The 14979-nt window shown below is 35.1% G+C and overlaps 1 protein-coding gene across 4 annotated transcripts in view; it reads right to left on the reverse strand.

Annotated features, from left to right (window-relative positions):
- LOC145666800 (TBC1 domain family member 14-like) overlaps positions 1 to 14979 on the reverse strand; it is a 253386-nt gene that overhangs the window by 71146 nt on the left and 167261 nt on the right. Inside the window, exon 1 of one of the 4 annotated variants that reach the window (XM_081734361.1) lies at positions 1355 to 1646. The exons of the other annotated variants lie outside the window; for them this stretch is intronic. Within the exon in view, the coding sequence (XP_081590487.1) occupies positions 1355 to 1398 (44 nt within the window). The 5' untranslated portion in view covers positions 1399 to 1646. Of the gene's footprint in view, positions 1 to 1354; positions 1647 to 14979 lie in introns of those variants that run through there. 4 annotated transcript variants of the gene reach the window in all.

Here is a 14979-nt window from a genome sequence, read left to right on the forward strand (position 1 = left end):
ACGCCGCCGAGGGAAATTTCCCTCCATCTGGCAACTGTAAGCCGGTGTGGGAAAGATTCTTTGCTGTTTTCTCGTCGTTACTTGATATTAGTGCTGTAGAATTTTTGTGACATTTGCGGTTTTCGGTTTTTCAGAAAACCGAAAACCGCAAATGCGGTTTTCAAAACCGAAACCGCAAATGCGGTTTTTGAAACCGAAACCGCAAAAGCGGTTTTCAAAACCGAAACCGCAAATGCGGTTTTCAAAACCGAAACCGCAAAAGCGGTTTTCGAAACCGAAACCGCAAGTGGTTTTCGAAACCGAAACCGCAAAAGCGGTTTTCAAAACCGAAACCGCAAATACGGTTTTCAAAACCGACATTTCGGTTTTATGAAATTTCACTTTTTTCAAAAACCGGTTTTCGGTTTTTTCAAAAACCGATTTCGACAGCACTAGTAGATACATCATGAGATTACTATAAACTTCCAAAAATATATAAATAATAGTTTAAATTATTTTTGTTACTAAAAAACTGGGAGAACTAGCCCCCGGCCCCTGCCTAGATCCGCTACTACCCTCGTTAGAATCAAAGCCCGGACCTGCGTGTGTCATTCTTTGCCAAAAAACAATTGACAGTTTTTTTATGTAAAAGAATACAATGTTGATTAACTGATTGTACGTATTTTTTGTTATTTGTCTCTTAACGGTGACAGATATCCTTCTAACAGCGACACCCACAGTTCTTACAGTGATGTTCATACTATTGTAAGTTTAAACAGCACTAGCATATTCAATATATACGGAATTAAATATATATTGTACAACGCACATATGATTTAAAGAAAGGAACAACAATTACTATGCCAGTATAATATGTAAAACACGCTTTCAATTTTATTTCCGTTAACGAGGACGAACTTCTGACCATGATCCTAAACTGACGTTTATTTGCTGAAACGGAAGAAAAAGCATGTTTTAAAAAAAGAACATTCGATTATCGAGGCGAGTGTGGACTAAATAATCTATTCCATCCATACATTTACTTTAATCCATAGAACAATGAGAGTGTCTGTCAGGCTCGTTACTCACAACACAGCTCGAACAAATTTTATTTTACTTACGGAATTGATAGACACTGATGATGTTCAGGTCACTATATAACATCACGGGTCATAAAACATGAATAATCATAATATCAACACATGAAGAGGAGAAAATCATAATCCGATATTGAGGATTTAAACAAAAATGCACTATAAACTCTACTTGCCCTAGGCCGTGATGCTATTGAACTCATAAATAATAAAAGACAATTACTATTTCGAGAGAGAAAAAGTTAGTGAATGAAAGAGATACATCTTAAGCATATACTTACTTTGAACATGAATATATCCAACAATGCTGTTGTTTCTTTCTCATGATGTTAATCTTTTTGCTGCATTCATATATGTATATCTCAAAAATCAAAGTATTTATAGTCACTTGATCACTACAAAGACTTTTCAAATGCGTTGAAAATCATAATATTTCTTCGTAATTGAATGCGCTTTACATGCTTCAGTTTGGAGTTATACAAACATGCTGCTCGATCAACTCTGTCTCAAGTTACAGGAAACTGATGCGACTAATTCACAATCTCTTCCGACCACACTTCACATAAACAAACTCGTGGACGAAGCAGTTTTCACTACGAAAGACTACAATGAGTCAACTGATGACGCATTATGGTTATTTTTGTTTACATCTCTAAGTCTACAGTCTAAGTTAATAACGATAGCATAAAATTACTACGTACATATAATTTACACAAATATTATCACTATTTGGAATAGATAATCTGTCTGTGCAAGTAATTTGCTAAACTTTGCTATACGCTTTGTACTTTTGATTGAATGAGATCATTCACAGGCACGCCGCAAACGCTCTATCAACAGAAAGGAGACGCATCCCGATGAGTCATGAGTCAGTCAACATATTCGAAACCTAATTAAATTATATCCGCCTAATTTCCGATACAAATTTTCCAATTAGTGTTACTCAAGAAACGAGAAATTTATCGTCTTGTCTTGAAAACGAGACAAGAGTCGATACGTGAATAGTATTTTCAAATTTAAGACAAGACAAGGAATTTTTCGTCTCGTGACCAACACTAGTTAATCCAAAGTTTAGATGTCAAATGCTGTTTTAGCGTTACATGATTTATAGTAAGGATGACCAAAATTATCCGAATTCCAGAATCGGAAATTTCACTTTTCGGATTTCGGAAAAAAAAATTCGAGAATTTTTTCGAAATCCGGAATTTTTTCTATTTTACTTTCTGGATTCTGGAAAGTAAAAATTTCGGAATTTGCCCTCCTTAATTTATAGTATAAAAAATTATAAATTGATAACGTGATTGTACGATCACAATGAAAGGCAATTATCAATGCTTAAAGATACACAAAAAGTGATGCTCGCGAGGCGAGACGAGAAATGATTTTCTTGTCTCGTCTCGTATTTTTTTTCAAATTCTCGTCTTGTTTCGATTCTCGGAAAGCTTTTCTCATCTCGTCTCCGAATTTTTACGGTTTCATTTTCTACATTTATGTAGATTTTCTTAATTTTATCTAAAAGTTATCAAAAATCCTTCCGCGTCACGAGAAGTCTACAAAGAGTGTGACATAACAACATTTAAACAATATTTGTTATTGAGATGCACGGTGTAATGACATGTGTATTTTTAAATGTTAATAAATGTTCTTCGTTATATACGTTACGTATAATCACTCGGAATACTACACGCAAGTCATTACACAATATACTCCAATAATAAATTTTGCTATATCACTCCTTTTGTGGATATCTCGTGACGCGGAAGGATTTTGCTAAATGTTCTACGAAATTAAGAAAAAATTGGGCAAAAATCTTGAAAAATTTACAAAAGACTAGAAAAACTTTTTCAGAAATCGAGATGAGATGTGGAAGAATTCTTCAAGAATCGGTATGAGACGAGATTTCTACAAAATTTACGATACGAGAAAACAATATATCTCTTCTCATGTTGACAACTACTGGCAAGAAGAAAGGGGGGCGCTACGGTCGAGTCAGTCAACATATTGGAATTTTAACTACCGTAAATTAGGGCTATATTTGTCTAATTTCCGATATATTCTTTTCCAATCACTTTATTCACTGATCCAACTGCCATACAAAAATACACGGGAGCAAATACCTACATTTAAGACCGTCCAATATGAATTCACGGCAGGATCAAAAGTTGGTACACAAAAAGATGTGTGATAGTTATCTTCAGATGGCGCCTGGGATGATGTTATACATGATATTAAAAAAGAAAAGAAAAAGAAACATTACCTGAATAATACATTGTAACCATCCCCAGCGGGTCATACATAAGATGTATGGGCAAATTCTCGGTCGCACAAATGTTACGACCATTGCCGGAGTCCAGATGGTGGTCAGATGCCATCCAACCATGCTTCACTTCTGCTTGGCAGAGCTTAGGTCTGGCTGTGAAGCAGGCCAGTGTAGAAGCCGAGTAAACAGAATAGAACTCGAAGGATTATCCCGCCGGCATGGGAAAAGAGAAGTAAGTTTTCTCAGAAATGTTTGTAGAACTCTCGTCCTTGCTTTTCGAAGAAATCTTTCTTGACTCGACTCTCGGAAATCTTTTCTCGTATCGTCTCGTAAATTTATGTACAAATTTTGTGCCCTGATTTCCCTCTTAATTTCATCTAGAAGATACCAGAATAATCTCCCCGCATCACGAGAGATCCAAGAAGTGTATGATATAAATATTTAAACGATATTTATTATTACAGTGCATTGTGTAATGACACGCTGATACATGCTCTTAATTATGTTCATACAATCATCTTATGAATTTAAGTTTTACGTCCCACGGATATGCCGGTTAGGCTAAAGGAGACGGTGATGATGAGTGATGAATGAAATGGTGGAATGAAGAAAGTGGGAGGAAACGGGAGAACCCTCGAGAAAACCCACGCACACGGCGTTTGTCCACCACAAAGTAACACTAAAACAGTGTTTGAGATCTAAGACTTGGGCGAACTAGTGTTGCCCACGAGATTTGTGAAATTTCTCGACTCATCTCCATTCTAGTCTCCAAAAAGAGATGTGAATTTTCATATTTTTAGTATCGTCTCGAATTTGGAAATGTTCTTCTAATCTCACTTTCGAGGCGCTAAATTTTTCATCTCGTGGGCAACACTAAAATGGGGTGTGTTATCCTGCTTGATGATGGGAGTCCTACAAACACATGTGTGTTGATAGGATTAATACGCGTGTTGATAATACTGATGCATATGTGAAGGTGAATCAATGCTCTCATTTGTTCGAGACTTCACAGCCATCCTGTGTTTTATTGTTTCAAGCACTGTAAGAAATTACAAATGCAAGTGTGATGGCTAAGAAAATATATATGAAAAGCACACAGCCGCAGGCCATCAGTTGAATCACACTGCCATATGCCACGCTGTTTCGATTTCATATGGTAGGCATATTGAAACGATTCCGTGCATTTTCACACGGTGCAATCTCGCACGGTGCTCATTATCGAGCAATTTCACACGGTCCTGGTTATCGCATTAATCAGTCAGCAGGTGTGGTGCATTTTCACACGGTCCATCTGCAATCACGTGATTCACCCTGAAACTCCTTTCACTACAAGGGGAGGGAGGACAGAACAAGTATGAACTAAGTAAGAACAGAGAAAGAGCAAATACAAGTTAAATATGAACAATTGCAATTAATACTAGAGAAGCTAGAAAAAAGAAAAAATAACAAACACACGTTATAATAAAGAAGAGGAAAATAATTACAAAAATAAAATAAAACTAATAACGAAAATAATAGCAAATTAAAGTACATGAAAATAAAAATTCAGAAAAACAAATAATCTTGCGAAAACAGACTAAAATGTGTTACTGGTTTCCACTCCAAATTGATATCGTCTCTGCAGGTCGACTTTCAAGGCATTCTGCGGCTAAGTTGATCAAGATCTCTATTTTCGGAAATAATGTATGGACAATAAAGTCATTCTCCACAGCAAAGAATAAAATAAGCACTTTGTTAATGAAGTCGGAACCCATTGTTTAAAAATAGAAAGATGAGTTAAATAAACTTTTATTTTGTGATTATTCTTTTCCTGTTACTGCTTAGTTATCTCTGCAGGTGCGTATGGCCATGGTACACCTGTGAATCATGTCATTGGAGGGTGGGGGATAAATAGGGTATAAAAGAATCGCCCTTAATGTCTAATTCCTTAATTTTAGTGTTTTCGTTGTTGGGTGAACATAGTGATTCAACGTAGAAATGGAGTTTATAACAACTAGCAGAGGTAATCGTCTCTTAGTTCATGCAGGGTTCCAGTACTACATGCAGAGAGAAAACAGGGATCATACAGTATGGGTAAGTATCGTATTAATAGAATTAGGATTTTCTGTAAAAATTCATGTTTCCTTTTTTTATGTTCTTAATTTCTTTTCTTTTTGGGGGGGGGCGAAGGCTTCATATAATATGACTAGACATCGGATTTTTATGCAAATGCATTGTTTGCTCGTATGCATCTCTGTTAAATTTGGTAGGGGTTTCTAGAAATAATAATATAGTCCGAATTTGAAGCTTTGTAGTGCATATAAATGCATATTTCAAAGGTTAGAGCATATATTAGTACTCAAGAGCATATTCAGCACATTTTATAAGTTTTTATTTCAGATGTATGCTTACAACATGGAATAAATCCAGTTTTAGTTTATATTTTCAATACATTTACATGCCTATGCAACGGAAGGGCTTTTTGCATGAGAAGATGGAAGAATTCCTAATTTATAGACGACCAATAATGTTAGAAACCGATCACCAGGGCAGAAATGCCCACAATTACCAAAACGTTAAGAGAAATCTGATAATAATAATGACATTGTAATATCGTGTCGACATCAATTCAGAAACAAGAGATACGAGTATTGCTACTCAGTGAATGCTTAGCTCTAGTTGGTGAAGTTCGACACGAGCTCCGGTCATTTTCTGGTAAATTCGGGCACTCCTTGAAAAAAAAAAATGACGGATCTTATTGGGAGAAACTCCAACTAAAAATAATTGAAGCCATGGGAAAATATCTCCAAGGGTTAAATTTCAATTTGCCAGAATATATATATATATACTACACTTGCTCCTCTGCGTAAATATTGTATAGTAACATCTATTGATGTTAATAGTTCATTTTCTGGCTACAAATGTCATAAACGGATACCAAAAAATGAAGAGAAGCATCTTGTGATACACTGTAAGGCTAATTGCGGGAAGAGTAAACCCTTGAAAACGATTATTATTATTATTATTATTATTATTATTTGTACAATGGAAACGTGTAGACTCGTATTATTTCGTCCCGGCGGGAGCTCATGTGGTTCGGATTCCACGTTAATAAGTAGGCCCACGTCTCATATAGACTCGATGCTGAACGGAACGTTAAACTCAAAATCAACTCAACTCGTATTATTTCGTGTTAATTGAATCCACTGTAAAATACAAATGTCAAGAAAACCAGAGATCGTGTTCTCATATAACTTAATTCCATTATTTGTGTGTGTTTTAAAACGTTAAGAGTATGTAACCTATAACTATTATAAAAGTAAATTCTAAAAAGAAGTCCCTGAAGTTGTATGCATATTTCATAAATTTTAAGTGCATAAAAATCCTATGTCTAGACATGACATGTTCTCGTAATACATGTTAGTTTCTTTTAATGAAGTAGGTTGGCTTATATTGTGGATTTAATACATTCTTATAGTTTTCTTGGTGGTTGTTTTCATAAACTGGGCACCGATCGTCTAAGGCACTCGAAAATATGCAATAATGTATGATATCTTACTTTATGATATCTTACATGTATGATGGTATTTTGAAAATTTCGTAACTTTTAATCTTTATCTGAATTACAAGAACAGTATCTGTATTACTTTTAATCTTTATCTGAGAGGACAGTATACTTGCTTCTCTAAAGCATAAATATTTTTTCACGTTGTTTTAGTACTTCTAATATAGTAAAGCCCCAATTATCCGCGGAATTTGGTAGCAAGGGCACCAGAGATGGCGAAAATCTCCGATAACCCAAAAATATTTCAGCATAAACACTGTTTTATTGTACGAACAAGACATAATAAAACTTTTAAAATATGTACAATACAGCAGAAAATTGGAAATATTGATTTTTACAATGCAATTTATTTTTATGTATTAGAACATACAGTACATATCTGCGTACGGATTGTCATCCCGCAGCGACTCGAGTACTTATGAAAAATAATAGTAGGCGGCTGCAGCAGGGCTTAAAAAAAAAAAAAAAAAAAAAAAGTACTCGCGGATAATCGGAGCTTTACTGTGTTTAAAAATTAACTTTCTTTCATGTGATATTTTGCCTAAACAAATATCTACACATATATAATTGCGTAAAAGGAAGTAATAACACAAATTCGCATGTTTTTATGTTTCATTTTTTAAACAAAAGATACTTATGAATAATAATTTATTTTGTACATTTGTAACCGAGCAAACGCTTTTTTATGTGTGTGTACGTATATGCGAAAACACATTTCAATTGTTTATTTCAGAAGCTGATGTTTTTTTTATTATTATTATTTTAGCTATGCATCAACAGACAGAAGGTAAATTGCCATGGCAGGCTCAATCTGCCCAAGACAGAAGATAAAATAGCAGTTGTGGAAAGAGATCATCAGTGTGTACCTGATGTTGCAGTTTGCGAGATACGAAAGCGACTTTCAAATTGCAAGAAGAGAGCAAGAGACGAGATCCTTACACCAGTGTCTGTTATCTTCAAAGAAGAAATGGCTGTTCCAATTAATCAAGGTCTGGACCTAGTAACCTCCATACCATCGTATGATCAGAAGAAAGGGGGTTTAAATGGTGTTAGAAGGAAATCACTCGGCATACATCAAGGTGCACCGACTCCTAGAAATATCTGCTTTCCCGATTATATGATTCGGTTTGAAGATGGTACCTCGTTTTTACAGTACGACGCACTGGAAAGAGACGGACGAATTCTGTGTTTTGGTTACGAGGGTTTGAAACCAGCACTGAAGGAAAGCGAACAATGGTTTTTTGACGGAACGTTCAAGAGTTCCTGTAAGTATTTTTCCCAGTTATACACCATACATGCAGACATAGGAAGCACACATGATAAGACACTGGTTGTACCGGTCTTGTATGCATTGTTGCCAGATAAAACAGAGCGAACATACGAACAACTGTTTACATTTCTTAAAACGTGGTCTGGCCAGAACGAACCTCGAGTGTTAAAAATAGATTTTGAACTTGCTGTAATCAATGCGTTGCGTGCAGTGTTTCCCAATTCACAGGTTTCCGGCTGCCATTACCATTTCAACCAGAGTATCTGGCGGAAGATTCAGAGTATAGGTCTCGTCGAAGAATACCTCCACAATGAAGATGTACGCCATCATGTTCGCATGTGTAGTGCATTGGCATTAATACCAACAAGCAGGATCGATGAAGGTTGGCTCACCGTCATGGAGGACTGTCCATCTGGCCAGAAAATCGAAATGTTCAACGATTATTTCATTGAACAGTGGATGGATAATTCAAATGTTCCAAGAGAAATATGGAACTGCAACGGTCAAAGGCACAGAACAAACAACCCAGTGGAGGGTTGGCACAATAAGTTAAATCGCACCATATCTAAGAGTACACCACATATCTTTGAGCTTGTGAGTGTATTAAAAGCAGATGCGACAGCTAGTTTTCATGCTTTCGCGAGACAGGGCTTAGACTGCAATTCGGAGAAGCGTAGAAAATTCACTTACATCCGTCTTGACGAACGATTGCAATTAGTCCTGGAGAAGCTAGAAAATGGCGCAGACCTTAAAAATTGCTTAAGAAGCTTGAGCTATCTCCAAAAGCTAAGATAATGGGCTATGAACTGTAAAAATGGGTTGACGACGTACAAAAGTAGAAGGTTCCATCTTAACGACGTGCTGTTCGCTCGGAAAATAACAAGATGACAAGGTTCTTCTTAGAACCGCCTTGGAGTATGGAGCTAATATTGTGTGTTTTACAAATCACAACGTTTTTCTATGCTCTAGGGCGGGCACATTTTTCTTCGATTGTTGAACTACCTGTCTGAATTCTCTGATGTGCTGCTTTTTTATTCTTTATTTATTTTAATATGTGATTATTCTATCTTCTGTCCCTAATTATTTTAATTTTTGATTATTCTTTATTTGTTCTTATTTTCATTTGCTGTTCTTTATGTATTAATATCAATTTCCGATAGTTTCTGTTATTTTTTCATTTATTTCAATTTCTTATTGTATATGCTATTTTTCTCTTCTTCTTTACTATTGTTTTTATTTGCTGATTTCTTTGTTCTATCTTGTTCTTTGTTATTTTAATTTCTGCTTACTTTCTTCATTATTCTTTTCGTGAAAGTGAAACATTTTCTAAGCTCTCCTTTTCTAATATTAATTGCAATTGTTCGTATTTAACTTGTATTTGCTCTTTCTCTGTTCTTACTTAGTTCATAGTTGTTCTGTCCCCCTCCCCTTGTAGTGAAAGAAGTTTCAGGGTGAATCACGTGATTGCAGATGGACCGTGTGAAAATGCACCACACCTGCTGACTGATTAATGCGATAACCAGGACCGTGTGAAATTGCTCGATAATGAGCACCGTGCGAGATTGCACCGTGAGAAAATGCACGTCACCACTGAAACTAGTGCTGTCCAAGAGAGGAGAAATTTCTCGAGTCTCGTGGACAACACTAGTTCATCCAAGTCAGATCTCAAACACTGTTTTAGTGTTGCATGATTCATAATATAAAAACTATAAATTCACAAAGTGTACGAACACAATGAAAAAACATTTATCAACGGTTAAATATACGCAAATCATTACATAATAGACCTATAAATATGGTTTAAATATTGTAAGAGAGTAGACTACTCTAAATTGAACTCCCGATTACTCTACATTACATATATAAAAAAATGAAATTTTTCAGTTTTACGTTCCACAGATATGCCGGCTAGGCTAAAGAAGACGGTGATCATGAGAAATGAATGAAATGGTGGAATGAGTAAAGTGGGAGAAAACGGAAGAACCCCGAGAAAACACACACACGGTGTTTGTTCACCACAACGTTCACTTGGCGCGAGCTGGGATCAAACCAGGGACCCTATGCACCAGCGGTTAACGCTCTACTACTGAGCCACCGTGGCCCTCAACATTCCGTATTACTTTTGTAGTGTATCTTTAAAAATTGTTAAATGCTTTCTGATGGTCAAGCAGAACGGTATCTTTGAAATATGTGGTGGTCTACTAATAGCTAGACTGACTAACTTCTAACATCACCTATACAGTCCCAACAATATACGTACATTTTAATTACTGTATTATTATAATTATGGTATGTACTTATGCCTACGAATGTACACAAGCTTTTTGTTCTACTCTAAAATTCGTTACGGTATTCAATTTTTGTAATTCTTGTCCCTTCCTCTTTGTGACATTAATTCTTGGAATTGTCTAACAAATTTGGTGACAAGTTCTTGTTCATTTCGTAGAAATTTCAAATCTATCTCATTCTTCTCCTCAGTAACGAAATGGCTGTATAAAGTCAAGTAGCCGCTGTCAATTTCCACTCAAAGGAAAAAGTGAGAGAGAGATTCTAGTAGCACCATATTTTTTCAATACAGAACTAGTCATTTCTTCAGTTTTATATTTAAGTTGTATTTTTACAACTTTTAACAATTACTTTACGGATTATTGTACTTTTCTGTGTCCTATATTGTACTAAAATTTTGATTAGTGTAATATGCAGTAAAATAATATGAGTTTTGAATAACTCAACCCATATTCTGTAAAACTCGGACATTTTCGGAAACTCGATACCCTTTCAGCCTACATTAGATCGAGTTTTTGGGATCCCTTTATTATATATTACACCCTTTGTGGACCTCCTGTGATTCGGAAGGATTCGGGTATGTTGTAGATGCGAATTCAAAAGAAAATCAGGGCATACATTTGATACATAAAATTACAAAACAGGACAAACATTCTCTGAGACGAGAGACAATTCGACAAAAAGCACGAGACAAGAAAAATTGTCTCGTCTCGTCTAGAGGATAACACAAATTGAAACCGAAGAACACTTTCAGTATTATTCATTCACCAACAATATCGTCTGATGATGTGTCAAAATTAAAAAAAAAATAAAATAAAATAAAAATAAAGGAAAAGAAACAAAACCATGAAAGAGTGTAACATTTCCACATTCCCCCAATAAAATAAGGCCAGTCTTAGTCATTTTCAATTACTTTCTGTATGGTAATAGCAATAATGAATTCAATGTTTAGCAACAGTGTGTGACATGCTGTATTCAACACTTAGTTATGTGTGCATTTCATAACATGTAAGCTCGAAAGCTCGGGTGCACTTTGAGAAATCTTCTCTTCCGTGTTTTTGAGAAGGTGCAACTTGGTATCAGACCTTGAAGTATTCCTGTTGAGTTCTCGTCAATGCTACAGAGCCAAGGCTAATTGCTCGCAGTCACGTCAATGCTCTATCATTACTTAATATTTGAAGTTATGAAACTATCACGTTTTAGATTAAGCCCAAATTACTCACGAAAACGTCCTCACTCACGAAATACCAACAATATCGTCTTTTAAAGGACAGTTTTGTTTTCACCGCCAGCTAGCAAAAAACATTACCGGTCTGGTCTGTCTGGCTAAATAATATCTGCGTTGTCGATTATTATCTATAACCAACATATTCTGTCAAACGGAAAAGTAGAACAACAAAAACTTTTCGCTGCCCGGTCATCATTGTTTTCCCTAATCTTTTACCGATCCTTCAGGATATTGAATACCTGCTGCAGCTTTGTTTATTTGCTCATTGATTTATATGAGGATTTCTTTCTTTCTTTCTCTCTCTCTCTCTCTCTCTCTCTCTTTTTTTTTTTTTTTTTTTTTTAATGGAAGTTTAATGGTTTGATTTTAATGATTTCTTCTTGAACTCGATTTAAATGCCTCTGACTGCGTGAAAATTATATTTTGATACTACAATTTTATTCAAGGATATTACATTTATATGTAATGCAAATTCAATTGGGAAAAATAAGGAGCATTTAACTGGACTGAAAGAGGTAAAGTCACATTATAATAACTTTATTTCAGGAAAACAGAAGAATAATTCTTCATAAAAATCAAGGAGCTAGAAAACAACTATTAAATACCTAAAGGCTGAAAATTGATTTTTCGAAAGACTGTTAATAATAATAATAATAATAATAATAATAATAATAATAATAATAATAATAATAATAATAATAATAATAATAATAATAATAATAATAATAATAATAATAACATAAGACTACGAAACGTGGACCTTCACTTTAATATGCGATTCGAAACAGTAATGAGCTCCAAAGTGGGTATATAGTTAGTATAAGCGACTCCGGGTTGGGAGACCCGGGTTCAATTCACGGTGGGAGTTCAAGTAGTTCAAAGTCCGGATCCCACGTTAAGATATAGATCCACGTTTCACACAGCCTCGGAACTGAAACGAAAACTAATCCCCAACCAATCGAAACAGTAGTACTCCCAAGAGAAACTGACATAGGGGCTATGCGCATAGAAAGCACGTGCTAATTGAATACTTTTGAAGATTTTGAAACATTTAAGAACTGCTACAGATGAATACGAGAAAGGATTGGTTCGTTGATTTGTAGTTTAGCGTTCGTTCAACACCGAGGCGATATGAGACTTAAAACTACTTGAATAAGAACCAGATGAGCTCCAGTATGATAGCCATATATCCACAAAAAAGTTTGGACGGGAAGAGAAGGATATATTTTCATTAAGTATGAGTGTGCCAAACAATGCCGTCTAAAATTGTGAATTATAAATTTCGTGTCATAGTGATCTGGCACTTACGTTAGTGCAGCATAATATTGTACAACTGCAATTTAGATTATTCAAAATTATGGTATCACGATTCTTAGGGCGTTGTGCAAGGGATTCCCGTCTTTATTTGGATTTGATTTGATTTTGAGTTTAGAGTCCATTTCAGTAGGAAAGCTATATGAGACGTGATCTACAGCTCAAGGTGGGATCCGAACCATATGAGCTCCAGACGAGAATCTAACCCGGGTTTCCCATGCCAAAGGGGAGTACGCTAACCGCTTAGCCACGTGAGAGCGCAGTCTTCATTTGGAATAACTATGAAAATTCTCGTTTCCATAGCTCCCTTTTGGGAATCTTTTTGCTCCGTGAATATTAGTATGGGTGTTAGAGATTTTTTCCAATATTTTTTGAGCGGAAGGCAGTTTTTCACAGGTGGACAAGTAGATGTAATCCATAAACAAAAATGAAATTCTTAGTTTTACCTCCTACCAAGGTGGATTGATTTAAATCACGATTTAATTCAAATTTAAATAACTTTTAAAAATAAAAATCGTTGATTTAAATCAAATTAAGAAATAAATTAATTTAAAACGAAAATTAGTAAAATCCCGTTTCTGTTCTGTTATTTCGATTATGAAAGATAATAATCATAATACAATAAGACTCAAATGTATGTACAGCATGGTGTGAAAACGAGTGTCATGCAGATGATAAGGGAAAATCCCGTTTTGGGTAACGGAGGAATCCTGCTTTCTGTTCTTCGTAACATAGGGTTTTTAAATCGTTAACTATTCCAACGGGGAAATCATCATCGACATTTAAGACGAAAATTCTTTTGTGTGCGCTTGTGTTTGTTCCCAAATAGGGACGTATTTAGATGGGTCCGATCCCCTCTCCGAAACTTTATAACTTTAGGCGAAATGTATTTCGTGCCGCAAGCTAGTTCCATTAAAATATATATATATATATATATATATATATATATATATATATATATATATATATATATATATATATATATATATATATATATATATATATGCCCCCACTAAGTACGAGTAACTTTTGTGAAAAAAAAAGTGTCATATTCATAGCCATTGCTGTACTTTTTCCTTAATACTTATGAAACATTATTTGGGATTGAAATAGGTTAACGATTGGGGATTTACTCAAAATCCAACCCCAATACTTTTACTTAAATGACTTAACATTTAATACTAATTCCTAATATTTTTTTCTTCATTCGCGACTTGTATTATACGAGGAGAAAGATTTGATTTAAATAAAAAAAACTGATTTAAATAAAAAAAACAATAAAATGTTTTTTTTTTAATCATGATCCTCCTACGATTATGCCCTTTAGGCTAAAGTAGACGGACGATTCATGAAAGTGAATGACAAATAAAATATTTGGTAGAATGAGAATGTGGGAGGAAATGTTAAAATCTCGAGAAAATCCACGAACACAACGTTGTCACTCGTCGGGGATCGAACAAGGGGACTCCTCCACTAGAGGTAAGCAATTCATAAAGGTGCACATATTTTAATTCAAAAATTCTAAGCTTGGCTAAATTGTTTCAAATATCCTAAATTGTTTCAAATATTGTTTCAAATATCCAAATGTCCCCTCGTGGACATCGTTTCAGGCAAAGCTACCACGATTTTGGTAAATCAGATAGTTTTAAGAGATACATCAGAATGCGCTATATATCACACTCCAGTCACACAGCATTTACAATATTTTTTGACAAAAAATTAATCTTCCATTCATTTTAGATAGCAACTAATGTGGTGATGTGCAGTTTCTCACGGTGCAATTTCACACAGTGTTCATTATCGAGCAATTTCACACAGTCCTGTTTATCGGATTCTGCAGGTGTCGTGCACTTTCACACGGTCTACTTGTCAATCATTTGATTCATCCTGAAAACGCTTTCATTGTAGGGGGAGGGAGGACAAAAAACAAGTATCAACTAAATAAGATCAGAAAAATAACAAATACAAGTTAAAATACAGGGTTTCTACTGGCTAGGGAAGTCA

Source organism: Thermobia domestica, chromosome 12, assembly GCF_964235325.1.
Source record: "Thermobia domestica chromosome 12, izTheDome1.hap1.1, whole genome shotgun sequence".
In the NCBI taxonomy this organism is placed as follows: Eukaryota; Metazoa; Arthropoda; class Insecta; order Zygentoma; family Lepismatidae; genus Thermobia; species Thermobia domestica.